The 19,457-nt window shown below is 36.7% G+C and overlaps 1 protein-coding gene across 2 annotated transcripts in view; it reads right to left on the bottom strand.

Moving 5' to 3' along the window:
* GNPTAB (N-acetylglucosamine-1-phosphate transferase subunits alpha and beta) overlaps window positions 1–19,457 on the bottom strand; it is a 38,556-nt gene that overhangs the window by 5,828 nt on the left and 13,271 nt on the right. For both annotated transcript variants that reach the window (XM_014876985.2, XM_014876983.2), the window contains exons 6-18: window positions 19,258–19,322; window positions 18,929–19,063; window positions 12,906–13,067; window positions 11,036–11,215; window positions 9,874–10,044; window positions 8,710–8,833; window positions 7,808–8,011; window positions 5,806–6,914; window positions 4,606–4,805; window positions 4,120–4,339; window positions 2,957–3,070; window positions 2,140–2,225; window positions 1,181–1,279 (exon numbers count right to left, since the gene is read on the bottom strand). In XM_014876985.2, the coding sequence (XP_014732471.1) occupies window positions 1,181–1,279; window positions 2,140–2,225; window positions 2,957–3,070; window positions 4,120–4,339; window positions 4,606–4,805; window positions 5,806–6,914; window positions 7,808–8,011; window positions 8,710–8,833; window positions 9,874–10,044; window positions 11,036–11,215; window positions 12,906–13,067; window positions 18,929–19,063; window positions 19,258–19,322 (2,869 nt within the window). The remainder of the gene's footprint in view (window positions 1–1,180; window positions 1,280–2,139; window positions 2,226–2,956; window positions 3,071–4,119; window positions 4,340–4,605; window positions 4,806–5,805; window positions 6,915–7,807; window positions 8,012–8,709; window positions 8,834–9,873; window positions 10,045–11,035; window positions 11,216–12,905; window positions 13,068–18,928; window positions 19,064–19,257; window positions 19,323–19,457) is intronic.

Genomic DNA, 19,457 nt, shown 5'->3' with positions numbered 1-19,457 from the left:
CTGCTTTTAGAGACTGGTTATAATTATTGGTTTGTATGCAAGGAAAACGTGGCAAAGAGAAGGAAATGGCATGCCCACATAACTGTGCCAGTTCTCCTTTGTTAACAAGATACGAGGACAGTACTGCACTGTACTCTGCAAGAATGGAGCCCAGGTAATCAACTCCGTCTCACTCGTGAACACTGACGGTAAGAAACTTGTTATTCAGGCCTCTCTGAGCCTAACAAATCACTCCTACCTTTAAAAAACAACAACATGTAGCCAGCAGACAAAGAAATAGAGAAGGAAAAGGAAGCAGCAGGATGAGCTAGAGCACTGCCTGCTTTTCTTTTAAAAGGGATCATTGTGGCAACTGGAATGCAGGAATTGTGTGGCCAGAAGGCACTCTTTGGAACAAACAGCATAGATACAAACCACCTTCAGTGTAAAATGTCTCAAGACTAGCATCTCCCTTTCTGAATAAATAACCCAGCAAAAGTAGTGCAGTGTTGAGAGGAAAGTAGAAATCTACTCTTTATCTACTAATATAAATTATGCTATAGCTTCACAGGCAGCTGTGATTACCTAACAGTTTTCTGTGACCAAAAGAGGCTTCACTTTCCCTGGCCCAAGGTACCTGGTTCTACTTTCCTCCTTGCTCTGCCTTTTGACATTTGTCAGACCTCTTCTTGCAGCCAAGCTCATTAAACTGGCAGAAAACTCTGGTTTTCTGAAGACACAAGCAAGATTCTTTCCGTGTAGTAAAAGAGCTTGAAAGCACAATGAATATGCAAAACGGATTTAGTAACAAAATAATCCACACCTAACTCCTAGTATACTATACCTGCATAAAGCAGGTTCAAAAAGTTCTTCCTTTAAAATAAAATTGCCTGCAATATAAACTGTATGCGCTCTAGAATGAAAACAATGAAAGCTTCAAAAATAGCTGAAGTTTCTAAGTTTTCAAATATTTTAGATAAATAAAAATGTTACAAATTATTGAGATAGCCCCCAGCATAACAGAAACAGGAGTCAGCTTTCAGTCAAACTGAAAAAATAAGAAGTATTTTGGGTTCAAATTTGTCGTGCTCTGCAACACACAGTTTAGAAACACATGACAATAAATTCTTTTAAATACAAAAAAAAAGAAATCAAATCAGAAAATTAAAACTATCTCACAGCTTCACACAAAACAGGATACCTGGGATTTTTTCGTATGTCATCCAGCTGACCAACTACGTGAGAGACATTTGTGCGAATCATTTTGAAGGCAATTTCCTCTTCTCCCATGATTTCAAACCTTGTTGTTGAAATAATATTTATACATTAGTAGAACAGCCTAAAGTCTGGTTCAACAAATATCAATCTTGTATTTAACATTATTGAGCAACATTTCTAATCTGACTGGCCAACCTTCATTAAAATTTGCCATTTGCTTTCTATCAATACATTTAAATTTTTCAGCTAACGCTCTTGCACAGAACCACTTTTCTGTAGATTTATAACTAACCACCTATCAATCATAGATCTGAATTCTAAGAGAAAGCATATAAAATATGAGCATTTGACTGAAGGTTAATAGTCTTACTAATGGTAGATACCACACTTATATTTATCACTTCACTTATCTCGATATAAGAAAGCACCTTAAAGGCTTCTTCAAGTCTCACCTGAGAACCTCCTCCACTTACAAAGCTCATGCCACTGTCACTCCTCCATCCCACAAGAAAGGTACAAGGTAGTTAAGACTAAAATGCTTGTTCTGTTCTTTTCTTTTTTTAAGCTTCAGTAGAAGGAAGGATGAAGTAGGTTTACAACTTCTAGGTACAGGAAGGCTGTTTCCTTCTTTCTATGCTGCTTGAACTGCACTCACTCTCTAGCCATCCAAACATACTCTGGCTTACTGTTGTACAACACAAATTAGGAAATTACTCAAGTAACATGGAAGTATTTAGTCTGCTATGCGAACTATGAAAATCCCACATCACTCTGCACAATGAATGAAACTTATGTAAGTTAACAACAGTATGTTTCTTTAGTTCCACTATTAAAATAGGTTGAGTTTAGACTTGTTAGCACACATTTGGGTTATGTGTGTATTTGTCCCTCCTCCTATGGTTTTACAACACAATCTCTTTTCACAGGAATGCCACAACATACCTGTATTTGTTTTTGTCCTTGTAAGCCTTACGAATCCTGTCAGTCACAGGTTTGCAATTAGTCACTAGGTTTTTGGTTACTGGAGGCTGGAAGAAAACATCGGTTAGATTATAGGTTACTGAAAATTACAGTGTGTTATAAAGGGTGTATTTTGTAAGAAAACTTGTATTACAGCTAGAGAGGCCTGCACACTTGACTCTCCTGGAAGAATCAAAAGCAATAGCTGTTATCAGGTGTGGAGGGAAAAAAACAATACTAGTGCATAACATCACAATTTCCTATTTTACAAATAATATCTGAAAAATACCTATTACTTTTTGGCAAAAACATTGCAACTTCATTCTCAGTAAAATACTCAAAAATTCTACCTCACTTGACAGTTGTCTGATATTCCTCTGATAAAAGCCGTCAGTAAAACTGGCCAGGCAATCTCTTTACAACAGAGATGTTTTAGATTTTATGGTGTTTTTTAAATAAATGGGTTATAATTCAGATAAAGATTTATCAGGAAGTTCTAGTCAGAGAGGTATTGGGCTTACCGTCTTTTTGGTTCACAACAGTACATTTTCTTAACAAGGATGACTTTTTAAATCCCAATTATAACATCCTAAATCTCAGCTTTTCTCTGCTTTTAAATAAAATTAAGGGTTAGTAAATTAGGAAGCAGCCTATAGAATTTTCATTTTGTAATGCTTATTTCATGTAGATACAAGTAGTAATTTTTAAAATACTTTCCTTTTAGAAATCAAACCAGCTTTTAAAGTAAGTACATACTCAGGAAAGAAAATAAGCATCTTTTAAGGTCAATGTTTCTTACCAGATTTGGATCATAGTATGCTTCCTGAGTTGGAGGAATAACATGGATCTGAGTGATGTTGGCAGGGAGAGCCTTAGAGCAATTTATTAGCATTTGTTCTAGACCCGTCAAATCCTAACAGAAAGAAAGGGAAAAAAAACCTATTTAAAATCCTACTGTTTTCTCACTGACATAGCTCTAAAAACCCAAGGTGCACAAATGTATTTAACGTTATCTACATAAGAAATTTCCATGCTTCTGTCATCAAAAGAAGACTTAATACTCAGCAGACCCCATTTCAGTAACTGCTAAGTCAGTGGGACTCCTTATAAAGTAAAGCAAATGCTCAGCACAGAGTTTAATTGAGACCAGATAAGGTATGAATTAATTTAAAATTAAAAGCACACCTTTACTAATAATGTCAGGACAGTACAGAGTTCCCAAATCAACAATGGCATATTCAATTCCAAATCAAGCAAACAAACAGAAGAGTTAACAGCAAGGACAAAAGGATTTTCTGATTAAGGTACAGGCCAGGAACACACTAAAGCACGGCTGTGTTCCGACTATGCCAATGATTTTGTGCCTTGTGTCACAAACAGATTGTTCACTGGCTCGTATCATTTCCTCTCTGAAAAGGAAAACCAGTATATGCTTTGTTCTCTACCTGTATGTTTAAGAATCCAAGTCCTACAAAAACCGTGTCTCTGTTTATGGGGCTCCTAGAAGAACAGAAGCATGAGTCTGTGTATATGATCATACTACTTACTAGTATGACTTCCTTGATATCCTTTTTCTCAGTTCTTTCTTTAGGCCACAAATTCCTCAGGGCAAGAACCCTCTTTTACTATGTACAGAAACTACACCAAGCACAGCAGTATTCAATTCTTGGCAGTGAACTTTTTTTTGGACAAACTCATACTGTTTCCTTGAACTCAACGACTGCAGTGAGCCATTTTCCTGAAGCTGCTAGAACTCACTTTAATCGCAGACTGGATCCACAGAAGAAAGCAATCAAACAATGATAAGTAGAACACAATGCTATATTTTCCAGGTAATATTTAAAAATTGCCAAATGTTACTAACGCTACAAGCAAGGATAAAAATTTGACTCGTTTTATTTTAACCATTTTGGACTTTAAAATTGAAGTTGCTCTAAAAGTTAATCTGTAAGGAAGGAGTACCTGCAAACTTAATGGTAGTTCATGGATCCTCGTGGCCAATGTGCGAATCTCTCGGTCAGACAAGATGCCTGACTGGTCTGTATCAACCTCATCAAAGATCTGAGAAATGTTCAGTGGCTGAACTGCACTCATAAGATAGTAGAAATATGAAAAAGCAAACTGCATATCTTCAGAGTGACGCACTTTGTGAAATGATGTCTTGTCAAACTCCTCAGGAAACCTAGATAGGAATGAAAACTCATTTAGCACTCTAATTTGTTGAAGAAAACATTCCTTATGTAAAAATAAATTCTTATCCAGAATTTCAAAAGTGCTTTAAAAATCTCATTGTATCCCAACTATCATGTTATAAAAAATTTCTTATTTCCTTTTCCAAAACATAATTTTAATGAGTAGCCATTAACACACTGGAAATGGGTGCAGCAAAGCAACAAAAAGGTAGAATTTCCCACAGTTTTACATTATTTCAAGCAAAACCAAACTCACATATCCTGGAGCTCTTGCATAACAGTACGGTCAATCATGTGAGGCATATGAGCAGGAACTTTACGAGATGTAAATCCAAACTTGCTATTTAACAGCTTATTTACATATCGAAGGGAATCAGCAAATGTATCTTTCAGCTGTCTTCCAAAATGTTTACCTTCAGTAAAGTATGACATTTGTTTGACTAATGACTCTTCTTCCTGAAGAGCAGGACAGGCATAAATCTAGGTTACATTACTGAAAAAGTCAGAAAACACTAGACATACAGGAAAAACGACATTTCAGCCAACTGCCAACTCTTTCCGTATCTGAAAATGGGAGAAGAATTTTAAAATATTTTTCTTCATATTCCTTAGATCTTCCTTTAAAAAGAAATAAAAGAAACTTTTCCTTAAAGCTTTCATGCTTGAGGAAAACTACTCTAGAAAAGGCTTCCTTTATATTTGTGCTCTGACACCTTACACACACTAAGTGCCCTATTTGTCATCAGATTTATTTGTAATACTGCCTTTTTTTTTTTGCAGATTATTCATCCATATTTGATAAATTAAATCCTATGAATATAAAGATTCTTCATGCAAAATTCAATTAACAGATGAACAGAGAGACGTAGCCCTTTGCTATGTGAAATAGGTCAAGGCAGCTGCTACCAACTGAAGCACAGTATCTTCTCTTCTAGAGCTTTTCAAAACTGCCAAAATGCATTGGATGGAAGCAGAGGAAATTTCCTATGCATTTGCTTGACGCAATCTAGATATGCAGTTTCTTTGCAGACTTTCAATTTACCTTTTAGAATTTAAGTATTTATCATTATACCCATTTTCTGCATTTTTAAACATGTATTTAAACTGAACCCATACCGGCATAAATGCAATCAAAACAAAATTTAAGCTTCCTTGTACAGTGCTATATGTATCTGAGCAATAGCCCTGGGACAACATACAATTAACAAAAAATTAATTTGACCAAGAAAAGGTAGTAGAAAGGAAACAGAAATAGTTATCTGGCTTTTACCATCTAGCTAAGAGAGGCACAGATCATAAACAAGTCACATTTTATGTGTAAAGTATCTTTCAAAATAATCCCAGCATTTGCCTCAAAGGCAAAGCACATTTCAAATGTATAAATGATATTAAAAGTATTCCAATAAATGTAGAAAGATGCAACTATTCCAGTAAGGTATGACATTAAGATACTCACATCAAGAAGGTCTTGGAAATACTTCTTTTTCTCCCATGGCAAAAAGCCTTGGTAACTTCCAGCATAAGACTGTAATTTTCTTCCCACTAGCCCCTCCTTTATATTTGCATCCACCTGCTCACGCCTTTTTACTCCTTCCACCCCCTGTGCGCCTTCTCCAGTATCAAAATTCCCAGTATGTTTTGATTTCTGTGTTTCCCTTAATATGAGTGCATTCAATACTTTTTCTCGAGTTTCATTTTTTTTCCCCATGCTCTGGGAGTGAAGTGTGGCTTTAGGCTGTACTTTATAAATATGCTTATTTGTGCTCATTGTCACAACAGTCCCCTTTGTTCCCATAACCCTTGAGGGAACTTCTTCCTTTGTTTTTACTGTTTTTATTTTGCCATTATTTAGATCTTTATAAGGCTTCTCCCAGCTGCTCTGGGTCTTCTGATCTTCTGAATGATTATGCATGCCCTTTTTTTCCAGGCCTACAATACTCTTTGCTGTGGTTAAAAACTGGAAAGGTCTCAGGAGAGTAGCCTTGGATAGATTATATCCTTTCTGAGTTATATCACCATTTAGTAGTTTTAAGTCCAGTTTCTGCAGTGCTAGTTGGACATCTTCAGGAAGAAGAGACACATTTACTGATGGGATTATCAGCTCTTCAGGTACACTCTCTTTTGTGCCATTTCGACGTCTCCTGACTTTTGGAAAGCGTTTTTCTTCTGGAATATCCTCAAATATCATTTCAGCTTCTGGTACTGAAGTTACACTTTTAAAATCAGAGTTAGATTTTTGCACGGAAGTTGTGTTCTGTTTTGGTTCCTCTCTAGTATCAACTTCAACAGCTATTTGCATTTTAAACTCTTCATCATTTTTATTTAGGAATGTAAGGTTAAAATAGATCACAGTTGTGTTCATGCCACTATGCATGATTAGGTGGATAGTTTTCCATTTGTTAGCAACTGAAGCATGTCGGATAATTGGATTATCACTGTATGAACCTTCAATTCCTTTCTTGGCTATTTCACTGAAGCTGAAGTAGGGCAGACATTCACCTTTGGGAATAACATAGTAGGTCTGATTAAGCTGAAGCATCACCTTGTACATCTCTTCAAAGTGATCTGGGAAAAAAAACCAAAACAAACAAGAAACAAAAACAAATTTTTGTCAATTTTCAGCATGACATTGATCTTTCACTCTTTAATAGTAATATGCCCAGCCAGAGTCACTATATTAACAGGGAGACATCTTTATGAAAGAATACTTACTCTAGTTTCCAGCTTCTTACTCACTTCAATAATGGATGACTAGAACATACTCAGATATATAAAGCTACCAGATGCTACCATGCTAATTCTAAAAGCCAGTATAATTCATCACTCTTTCAGTCTCTACCTGAAGAGCCTAAAGTGTCTTATTATCATGTCACTTAAAATTATGTATCAGTCATAAGGAGCTTACCCATCTTACATTTTTGCCACGTTTTAATGTAACAACAGCTAGAGTGCTGCATCTTGATTTGAAATTTTCAAAATCAGAGAGACTGAAAGGAACTTCTCCCTCCCACAGCAGAACACAGATTATCTGTCAACTCCCAGATGAACAAAACCTCACTGCTAGCAATAGAATCACCAGAAAAACATTTGTCCCAGCTGAAATGCAGGGGAGCCCCTGCTCTTCCAAACAGGACAAATTCTTCTCCTGCATATACCAGACAGGACCTTAAATCACTTTGTTCACTCCTTGCTAATCTTTCATATCCAAATGAACTTCAGATAAGCTGACGTGTGACTGAAAGTAGCCTTTGGCAAGAGCCCAGAGCCAGACTTGAACTCACATTGTCAGCATCAGAGAGGTTCTTCAAACTTTTTAACTGCTACAGGCAGTCCTTAGTCAGGTAAAGATGCTTGTACAGGACACCTCAGCCCAATGTGAGAGTAGTGATGAACCCAAAAAGTTCAGGCAATTCAAGAGAACCCCCATAGGAAGTTCGTCAGCAATGCTTTTTACATACCCTGGCCACAGTCACCAGCATCAAACCCACACGAGAGGATGTTGCAGGCCTGGTCACAGAATTTGTCTGCTAGCCAGGAATTAGCACAGCCTTGGTTACAGTATGAAACACCACTTATTCCTGCTCCAAACTGCCATGGTGGGCCGTTCCCAATACCTCCAACTGCACCTCCACCAGCAACATAGCGATTACCCCCACTGTTACCTAGAAAAAGAAGAAATAACAAACCCATCAGAAGTAAGAATTTCAAATAACCAAGGAAAGGCACATTTAGGCCACCATATTAAAGCTCGACTAAACAATCAGTGAAATTAAAAATGGCCAAATCCTAACTAGACCTCTGTGAGTTTGTGCATACTATAGAAGCTTAGAAATTAAGTGAAAAGTTTATCCAAACTGCCAACATATTTTGTCTTAACTTCAAAAAGGCAAGCAGAAAACTGATTTACTACTCCTTGTGTTTGAAGTCTTGACTTAACAGCCTCCTAGAAAGGTATCACTTCCTCAATTAGAAGTACCATTTCATTTTATTACACTGCAGTCTTGAAAATTTCATCTAGGAACTAATGGTGCAGCTTCACGATCTATTATTATTTGGACTATGAGTCCAAATATATAATTCTGTATGTTATTATTAATATATAAAATTTGAATTTCAGAATCCCTCCTTTCAGCTAGTCAAATTTGATACTTAAAGAAAGATTATCCTATGCCCTATCATTTCCTGTAAATTTCATTAGAAATTTGTAGTTTGCAAGAAATAAGGTCTTAATCTGTAAATTAATTTTTTATTACTAAAGAAGGCAAATTCTGTAGTTATATGAAAAAGACAAATTAGAGCATTATTCTTACAAGGAAAAACAAACAGTTCACTTTTCCTAAATTTAACACTGCTGTCTTACCGGTGCAATCACCTCCATCCCAATCACAGGCTGAGTTATTACAGGCTTTATCACAGTAACCATCTTTAATCCATGAGCCAGGACATCCCTCAGCACAGTTTGGCACAGGCCAAGTCAAGTACACCTGCAAAAACATTACAGTCTAAGACAAGGACTGGCAAACAGAAATCAACTGAGCTTGATTCTTTGAATATGGAGACTTACAGTAATGTCTCCCTGTGTACAGTGCCTTAAGATTTCAGAGAACTTTACAAATAGAATTTAAACCCCATTGTCTGTGAAGTAAATGTTATCCTTTTCAAAGGGAAGGAAGAACTGAAGAATCCCCAAGGCCATACAGCAATAGCCAGAAATGGAAAGTAAGACTTCCCAAATCTACTCCTGCAAACCATATTCCAATGAAAACTAGTATCTTCTCTTTTGTCAGATAGGAAGGGTGAACTTAAACTCTGAAATAGCTCTGCAGTTCACTTGTTCTCCTGACTCAAAGTGTTTCTTCATTACTAATCAGTCATGAAATAAGCAGCACGTGTTGAACATAATCCCTGAAGCATCTCATCCTCTACGATTTAAATAATCCTAAGAATTGGCAGGATAAAAAAAAGTGTGTGTGTATTCTTTTAACTGAGGAGGCATTAAAAACCCCACACATTTTCCATTAGACTTTACTGTTTCAAGATTTTAGCAGCACATTTCCTACAGTAACACCTGCTGATCAGGTTACAACATTGCACCTAAGCTGACTTCATCATCATGACTGGGATGAATAACTAAAGAACAATACAAATGCTTTTACAATATGGTTTTACAGTTGTATGACTCTATCCTTAGAGATTTAAAACAACTGAAGGCCTCCTAACATACCCAAGTAATGAAACAGTTATTTTAATGTAGCTTTAACTAATTTTGCTCAACCCTTCTGTACTTGTGTGCCAGTGTGCACATCTGCCTGCATAAAATGTTTAATTCATTGGTCTCTGGTGCCTTGTATACCCACTGCTTTAACAGAAATAATAATGTATAAATCTTCAATTTTTTCCTCCATGTCACTCTTGTAGATCAAGCTAATGGATGAAAACCCTTTCAAAGTAACATTCCTTTGACTTTTATCATTAGAGTAGAAAAGTTCTACTTATGCTAAAATATCTTTTCATAATGGCTTACCTTTTGACCTTTAGAGTGGCTGTAAAAATCATCAGGCCAAACATCCTTTCCAAACATAACATCATCATTGAGATAAATAAATTTCTGAGAAAGGCCACTGATACGATGAATATGACTTTCAATAGCTGGTGAACTGAAGGTAGGCAAGTGACTCACATTCTGAAATATTTCCTAAAATAAGATAATCCCCAACAACCAAAAACTGTTTTAGTCAGGCACACAAATACTTGATACTTATCTACTAAAAAAAAAATAATCATGAACCAGGATAGATACAAAAGAAAAATTATATTAAAGGAAGAAAAAAGGTGACTTGAATATCTTTTTCCCCCACACAAAAATATTTTCAGTTCTGCTGCTTAACTAAGAAACTGCACCTGATTGCTTACAAAGTCACAAACTTTCACAGTGTCTTCTTTCAGCAAGTACTGGACCAGGCTCAGAGTACACATTTGCAATTCTCATGAATTTCAGGCTGCACAAAATTTCTAGCAAATTGAACCTGTTGCAGCATTCAAAAAGTCAGGATTGTTCCATCTTTTACAAGTAACTTCACCAGCAGACAGCAGAAGCTGAGTAAGTATCTCTTTAGCACTTTGGTTGTTCAGAATTCCTATGGTATGTCCAGATATCAAAATTACATCTCAATTTGTAATCATTTGTAATAAGAATTTGTAATAAGAATTCGGTTTCACTTATTCAGGAAGCTTGAAGGATTCCTCTTGTCTTTTCAAATAAAATTTTTAGAACGCATAGCTACTTTTTTTGGTAGCCATATTCTTAGTTCCAGTAATTGTAATCCATCCTGTCTCAACACAAGCTTATTAGGTTATTACTAGTTCTGAGAGACCGTTTATAGATGCACATTACATTTTCTTCTCCCCAGGTTTTTATAAATAGATCCTATAAGGAAATTAGACATGGGTATATGTTAGCTGAAGCCTTAATATTTGGAAGAGTGTATTAAATGCACACTTGATATATATTCAGTATCTGTTTAGCCCAAATATAAGGACATGATAAAACCCTGGGTGAGAGAGGGAAGAGGTTGGCACTTCTTCCAAACAAACATAGCCTTTTGCTGCAAGAGGATAACTGCATTTCAAATCAAACAGGATATCTTTGCTGGCCTTTTCACAGTGGTAGTTTTGTTGAATGTTACCTGGTGCGTGACTATAGTTATCCGAGGATTATCCAGGTTAAGCCAGGAGGGAATCTGCCCATTGGTGACGATGAAAATGTGTCGTACCCAAGGGGCGTGTCTCTCTATTGATCGCAACGAGTACCGCAGCTCTTCATTGTCCTCGAAGCGGCTGGCAGAAACATCTTCATCCTGCTTGGACTACAAAAAGAAAAAAAAAAAACAAACAAAAAATAAATAAAAATCCTTTCTTAGATCTTAAATAGAACACTAAACTTCTGATCTAGCTAGGTAAGGGCAATGTGCTTTGGCATATGGGTGCATAAGTACTTCAGGCATTCAAAAATAAAAAGTACATTGATAATAATCATTATTCTTACAAAGAATCATATTCTTCCAAATTATCAAGGTTAATAATATGACCTTCTGACATCATTGGCTGACAACTTGATATCATTAGGATGTCTACTGACCATGCTGAAAGAAGTTCTTGAAGCATTAAGTAGAAAAAACACCCTCTCCTGCATTTCAAAGCAGTAACATCACCTTTCAGAAATCCAGTTTCAGGAGGCTGGGGCCTTTCAAGCACATTGCATCATAAGCTGTATATAAATGTCACCCAATATAGATATATTGGAAGTGTCATGATGTAGTTGCTCTTAAATTATCCCTTGGTCTATTATTTTAAAGAATTTAAGCAGGAGAAAATGAACTAAACTTAGCCGAATATTCACTATCAAATAGCTAAATGTTTCCATGGATTTTTATTAAAGAGAAAATGTTTCAGTTAGAAACTCATCAGTTAAGTAACAAAATTAAATTATAGGACACTGAAACACATTTCCCATTTATGGGAACTAAATGACCTCACCTAAAACCAACAAGTAAGGCTGCCTAAAACGAACTTTTCTAAAGCCCAAATGAAACAGAAAACACAAGAAAATACTTGAATGTTTAATAATTACCATTTTCACTGCAGATTCTACACACTGTATGCAAGTTTTCTAGTATGTACAGTAATGCAGCTTTCAGATTCACAAAAAAGAGTAACAACTGAAAACATTTTAGCAACACCAGCAGCCATTGGCTAGGTGCCCATTCACAAAATTAAGCGTAATTTCAACGTGGGGAAATTATAAAGTTTGAGCTCAGGGTTAGTACTAACTAGGAAGATTTCCCCAAAAGTCCAGGTCACAGGATATGAAGAGAGACTGCAAGCTTTTCAGGAGTGGGTACATCAACCATGCCACTTGATATTTACTGTTAAATTAAATTCCAGCAGGAGGAAAAACCCCAAGGTTACAGAATATCTTATCTTGAAACAGACACCTTGTTATTTAATTTCCTATTCTTAAACCAAATATCCTTCATTGTATCAAAAGCATTTAAAGTAGATCTTTCCTTACAAACATCTGTATTTCAGGACTTTAGCATTTTTGAAAGAGAAGCAATTAGCTCTTGCTCAGCATAAACGATGCTGCAAAGCAAAAAAACGTTTAAGAAATATACTGCGAATGAGATAATCACGTTTGTTAAAAAAAACCCTCGATCTCCCCACACAAGAAGCCTGCTTATCTGCCCAGTCAGGATCAGTTAAGATTTTCAGGACTTGACTGCACACAGCTTTATCAGAACATGTGCAGAGAGCAACATTTTTCACTTAGTAGAAAACATGAAAATTTAAATATCACACAGTTTGATCCTTTTTTCCCATTGATTTGAGAACTGGGCAGAGTTCTTGTGATGTTTTCTTACACGCTAATAAATATTTGATTCTTAATACTTCCAAGCTTCTGGAAAAAATCCCATGCTCTTTGCCATTGACTAGTTAGTCTCTACTTGCAGTTTTGAAATGTTGTAACATTTACCTGCTGTAAGAGAATTTACCCACCTGACTGACAGAGCTGAGGTCCCACAGTAAATAAGCAGGATTAAGCGTCAATTCTTTCCCATCTATAGTCATGTTCTTTTTTGCTTGCTTGCTCAGTTCTTGGAAACCCTTGGGGTTATTCAGTTGCAAGAGAGCCACGCTGGCTTCTGAATAGAGCTGCAACTATACAAGCAGAGAAAACAACTCCAGCAGCACTCTTCCATTTTTTGTTGTATTATTTTTACTAGGGTTACTTATAAGAATGACTGGTAAGCACTGATTTTAAAGAGCTACAATTTTTTAAAAACACAAAAAGAAGTAGTAAAATGATAACTAAAAAAACATTTAAAGATAAAAAACATTACATACAAAACATGCTTAATTTTCACTTTGCAAAGCAAATGTCTCTTGACACAAGGATCCAGCAATGGTAAACCTTTTCATGTTTTAAGTATTTCGGGAGTAAATGAATAGTAAGTCGCCATCCATTCTCCATCACTCCAATAATAAAATTCGTGTTTTATTAATACTTTATTATATGACTGAAAGAATTGTCCTTCTTTTTTCCATCTTAAACAAGGAATGATATTCCCAGAAAATTAGGGCACTGATGTATCATCACTGTCAGAAGTGTGAAAATGTTCAGAATGGTTTACAGTTAGTTCAACCTACAGCTCTGAAATCTGAGATACAAAGGGCTCCAGAGCTAATCCATGTGGGTCTCCAAGTCCTTAGTGCTGGTTGCCAATATACTGCTAAGGTCATTTCTTAGTTGTGGACTGTTTGATCTGTTTGCTGTTTTTATCTCTTGCCACCAGTAAGTCTGTATATCAGATTTCATAATGCACAGGATCAGGGGCTTGCACTGCACACCCTAACAGCAAGTATAGTTTACAAATCACAGAGCATCAAAGCAGCTCCCTAGGAATATGGCATAACCCAATAAATGTTGTGTTTACCATACAAAGTAGGATGAGCAGACCCAATCAAGGTAAAAGCAGGACTGCACTTTGATTTTCCAAGTGTATGCATTCAACAGTCTAATTAAGAATAAACACAGTTCATCATTAAGCATAGCATCAAAGAAATATTAATTTTTGTTCCTTCAGGCAACATAAGACAACCATGTCTACCAAATTTTCAGTGTAAATGCAATTCATAAGCTATCAAATTTGAATAATCATGTTCAAAAAATGCAAAAACATCACCGTTCCTTTCATAACTCTAAGTGATTTTATTTATTAACTTTTTATTAAATCTGACCCTTTCTGCTCATTTTAAAACACTTGTCCAAGAGTTAGCAGCCCTTCTCTCAGCAAGACCAGCTGTTCCACTTGTGACATTTTAAAGCTGTTGATGCTTTGACTCATGTGCTATTTGAGATCTTTCAATCTGACTTATGAGGCTTGTCATCAGAAAAATCTGATAAATCTCAGACCTTCCAGGGAATCATCTGAACTTATGGGTGGAAAGGATGGCTTCAGTAGCTAAATGGCTGAGGTATAGTTACGAACTGCAGGCAGCAACCTCCAAAAATATCAGCATTGAAATGCTGCAGATTGCAAAGCTGCCAGCACTGGGTATGTGCTTTATTTAGCAATACAACAGTGTCACACAGTCCCTTAGAATCTGTCTCATAAATCATACATACAACAAACCAATAGAGCTTTGAAAGCATGTAAAAACATTTAGTTTCTCTTTAACTTGCTTCCAAACTCAGCAAAATAAGTATCTGTATTACAAACTCCTAATTAGATTTATTACAAACACTTACTTCCCGCAACACAACATATATGTTGTAGTTTTTTTTAATTTGTAATATTCCAAGCACATACAGGAAGCAGTGGAAAAACATGCTCCATTTCTCAACAGCAGAATTTAGCTAACCCCTGCACTGAATAGATCATTTTTATTACAGCAAAGTGGGCTTTTTTCCAGCAATACCTTTTGAAGAAACCAGTCTTTTCCTAAACAGGCTATCAATAAAGTTAGACTTCAGTGAAGTTATCTGGTGAAATAACTAATTACAGTCTAATAAATTTTAAGCTCCGGTCCAAGCATTTTGTTCCTGGTACATTCAAAATGGAATTGCCTCCTGGCAGATTTTTAAACGTCTCACAGGTATCCATGTCCTCTCTGTAGGGATGGATGCAATCACCCATTCCCTTAAAATATTACCTTCCAGAGAACATCTTCACCCTGCCAAAACAGGTCAGCAGATCCAAAGGTATGGTCAAAACAGAACAGAAGAACAAGAATGTAGATGCAGAGAGTCAGTGTGATCAGGTGAGTCCCTGCTAATGCAAGTAGGCCAAGAACACACCTTGCAGGCACACACCCAGACCACCACTGGGACAGATTTTTATTACACGCTTGAAAGCAAGACAAGAAAACTGCATTATCTCCACCAGGGAACTTGAAATGCAGGCTCTCCAGCATGGAGCCAGCATGTTTCACTTCCAGGTTACTAGACTAGGAGCCAGATGAGCTGAGACACCCCATGCAGAAGTAAATACCTTCATTTCCACTTTCTCAAGGTAGGAGGCCTCAAGAACATGTTTTTCTGAGGTGGGATTCTGATTCCTAACCAGTCCTTAAATTATTGTACTTTATCTTCTTAATGACCAAAGCTGATTATTAAGGAAATAAAAAGCTCCTCTTTTCCCACTCCAGTGTGGATATAAGGAAAACTCATATGCCCACATAGCAAGGGAAAGAAAGTATATGCTGAAGAGTTACAAAAAGCTTTACAAGCATAAAACACTGTTGTCTTTACAAATGTCTCAAGTGCCCTTTTTAAGATGACATAGTAGGAGGGTCATTTCTGAGTCAAAACAAATGCAATGCCTCAGGGTACAAAGCTTACCTGTTATATCTGTGTGATCATAACACCATCTCCTGGAGCCACCTGTTTGCTCCAGAAACATTGATCAACAGCAGTAAGAATCCCAGACACCTCATCCTCCAGTGAGGACAGCAAACATCCAACATCACTGTGCCTGCAGTTTCCCATGTGGATTTACTTCCATTAGTAAGAAAAGGTCATTAAGACATCCCTAAGTCTCTAATATAACTTGTCTATATTATGTATGTGTGTGTGTATGTGGATTAAAGGAGGTGACATCTTGCAAAGAGGGAGATCTACAAGCTCTTAGTTTTCCTTGAAACAATTAGGATATTAAATCTTGAAGGAAAAAAATCAACTTTCTCCAAAGGTTTTCACTACTGTGTACAATTTCAGTGAAAAACTGTTAGCATGAAAGCCTCAAAAAGCCCAAAATCAAACAAATTAAGTTCTTAAATTAATACAGTTTTTATGTTATAATCATCTCTTTAGGCTGAATAATAGTATCTTTTAGAAATGTAGTTCAAGTGGGGGACGGGGGGGAAGTGAAAATGAACTATTCAGTTGCTCTTCACATATAGGTCCAAGGTAAGGTCTTTGGAACCCTTAAAGAAACAACTCAGCAGCCATCAGCTGCACAACCAGAGTAACACCTCCATCTAGTGGCTTTCTAACACTCAGTTAAGAATACATGGACAATAAAAAGTTGTTAAATATCACTTTCAACTTGATCTGTCATAACACACGACCTACAACAACAAATGTGACTAGCAGACACACTGCTGCTCAGCTTTCATCTGGAAATAAACTTACATTACAGTGCAGGCCATAAGTGCAAAAATTCAGTAGGCTCTAACAGATATAATTCACCTTGAAAACAGATCCGTTACATCATGAATCTTCACATTTTAATCACCTTTAATTGAGCTCAGCAGCTTTGCTCAGATATTTAGTATCTGGTCTAGATGAACAAGTTTTGGTCTTCCTTAGACTTAGATGTTATTCCAACCAAACTAAAGCATTCCAACCAAAACAGCATTATCAACATACAACACAAATGCACCAATAAATACAATCCTCCCTTTCTCACCTTCTAGCAGTGGTATTGTTCAAAGTTTTTATTACTATTTCTTAACGTGTGGTGTTGAAGTAAGAAACAGCCACTTAAAGCACACAGAAACCCATTAAGCATCATGTGGTGCCTAGGAGACTTAAGTCTAGTTCATGCTCAGGCGCAACCCTCTTCCTCTCCACCAGCATCTCACACCACTTCAGAGATTCCACAAATGATAACACGACAGGAATTGCCACAAATGACAGTGGAGACTATAAATAATCAACCTTTTTTCTATTTAACTTTAGCATTAACCTAGCATTTCCCTTTGATAAGCAGAAAACCACACTTGGCTGTGTTTACCATTACTGCCTATCTACCATATCCACTGAAAGAAGAACAGACTGTGAGCTCAGAACCTACCAAAGGCTTCTATAGAAACAACCACATCCACACTTGATGTAAAAACCTTTATGCATGAAAATAAAACATTTCTTACATTCACATACCTAGGTTTCTTTGTAATATATACGAATTGCTACTATCAAGAACAGAGGATTGGTTGGGAAAGAATTCACTGCTATGACCACACAGTTATAATATTCTCAATTTAATTGCTCTAAAGTATTTACCACCAGGAAAAGAAACACAGACAGCAAAGATAACTGGAAAGAAAATTGCAGAATATTGTGGATATCTGAGAAAATTTGTGTTTATACAGATATATATCTGCCTAACCAAATTGCAGAAGAGGAGCTCTTAGGCACAATCATAGTGGCAATGTTTACACACAGACAACGCACCAAGGAAAAGGGAATCAGCACAAATAGCGACACATGACCAATGACAAATTAAAAAACACAACCAAGACAGGGTAAGGAAAAACCATATAGAAAAAAATAGGCACGGGATGTCAGTTCCATAAAGACACACAAGGAGATGGGAAACATATCTAAGACACCCCAGAGATGCAGCCTTTATGTTCATGAACCATATCAACATCTACTGTTACTTAACTGCAGTAACACTAGACATACAAAGGCAAAAGAAAATATCTATTTAGGCTTAAATAAGCGCTTAAAAACCCTCTCTATTAATCTGTTTGAGGGCATGTAGGAAGAGAGGTACAAAAGTGTTTACTTTGCAAGGTTTCTGCCATTAGCAAGGCTCCAAGTCAGTTAATACAAGTTGAGACAAGAAAGAATTTAGGATTGCATTATGTTGGCGTGTGACCAGCCTGTTAAAGGAATTACACAAGATAATTTCTGCAACAGAGTACATGAATTGTTTGCCCAGCCTGCCAAAAGACCAAAAATAACAAAAAAACCCATCACCAACAAAAAACAAAAAAGAAGGGAAAAGGACCTCATGCTCATTTGAGCACCAAGAACAAGTCACAAAGTGAAACAGCACATATTACAGATGTACATCAGACTAATGGAAACAAATTACCTATGGATTGCCATCCCATTATCCCTGATAACTCCTCCTCCTCCTCCATAAACTCCTTGCCTCAGTCCTTTTCACACCACATCTCTCTCCAGTACAATAGCCAGTGCTTTTAACAAGCTTCCTGAACTTCCACCTATCCATTAAACCTGACAGTAAGTCTAACAAATGTCCAAATAGCAGAGGAAAACAAAGGGCATTAAATGGCAGTCACACAAGTGGTTTTCTGTTGCCTACACCTAAAGTGTGACTTGCTCAAGATCCAACAGAGCACGTGGGAGAGAAACGCAGCATTCAGTGCTGTTACTATTAAGAGAGCTAAGTGGGAATAAAAAAGCTAAAAAGCCACATAAACACAATTCTGTCACATTAACCAAGCCAGTGATCTAGAATTCTACAGCAAGAAAACAGCCTCCAGCAAATGGCTGAGAGAAACTGATAAGGCTGCCTTTTAATGAGCTGCAGGCTAGCAAATGTAATGCCTAAGAACTTGCAGTCCCAGAATGGACAATTGGTCTTTCGAAGGCAACTCCTTGAGTCACTATTTGCTACTCTTCACTATTCACGACAGAATCACACCAAAAACCCCAGATTACTCTCAGAAATATCCCAGGTCTCCTAGGCGCGTGAGATTTCATATCTGAGCCACTCCAAAAGACCAGTACAACTCAGGCACTCCTTCCTCCAGAGCCTTACCAGTTTTACTTTAGAGGCCAGGCTCTCCGGCAGTTTTGTTCGTAGCTGGTTTGTTTCTTTGAATGTAGCTGGAAATCCACTAAGAAAGGCCAAGTCTTGCATTAATACCAGGCCTGGAACTTCTTTGTCTGTAGTCTAAAAACAAGGAAACAGGGTGTAAAGACCATTTTAAAGGTTGGATAATTCACACAGCAATAAGAGTTGCTCTGAGAGCTTTAACTTTTTACTACATGTGAGTTGTGGAAAGAGAACAGCACAGAAACGTTCTAAAAATGAACAGAATGTTTAACATATACAAAAACTAATCAACAGATGGTCAAAGTACATACCAAGTAACCCCTCCATACTATCTGTTTGCTGTTGTCTTTTAACATTCCAGAATGGGCAGCTTCAACTAGAATACATAAAATTGGAAATCAAAAACTTATCCCAGTATAAAGTCACTTCTTTTTTGTATTGCGGTAAACAAGAAATATTTTTGCAAATTAAAGATATTTGAATATTTATAGTGTGAAAAGTTGTCTTTATA

The sequence above is a fragment of the Sturnus vulgaris genome, chromosome 5 (genome assembly GCF_052056855.1).
Source record: "Sturnus vulgaris isolate bStuVul1 chromosome 5, bStuVul1.hap1, whole genome shotgun sequence".
NCBI lineage: Eukaryota > Metazoa > Chordata > Aves > Passeriformes > Sturnidae > Sturnus > Sturnus vulgaris.
This window is presented reverse-complemented; position numbering and strand designations above follow the sequence as displayed.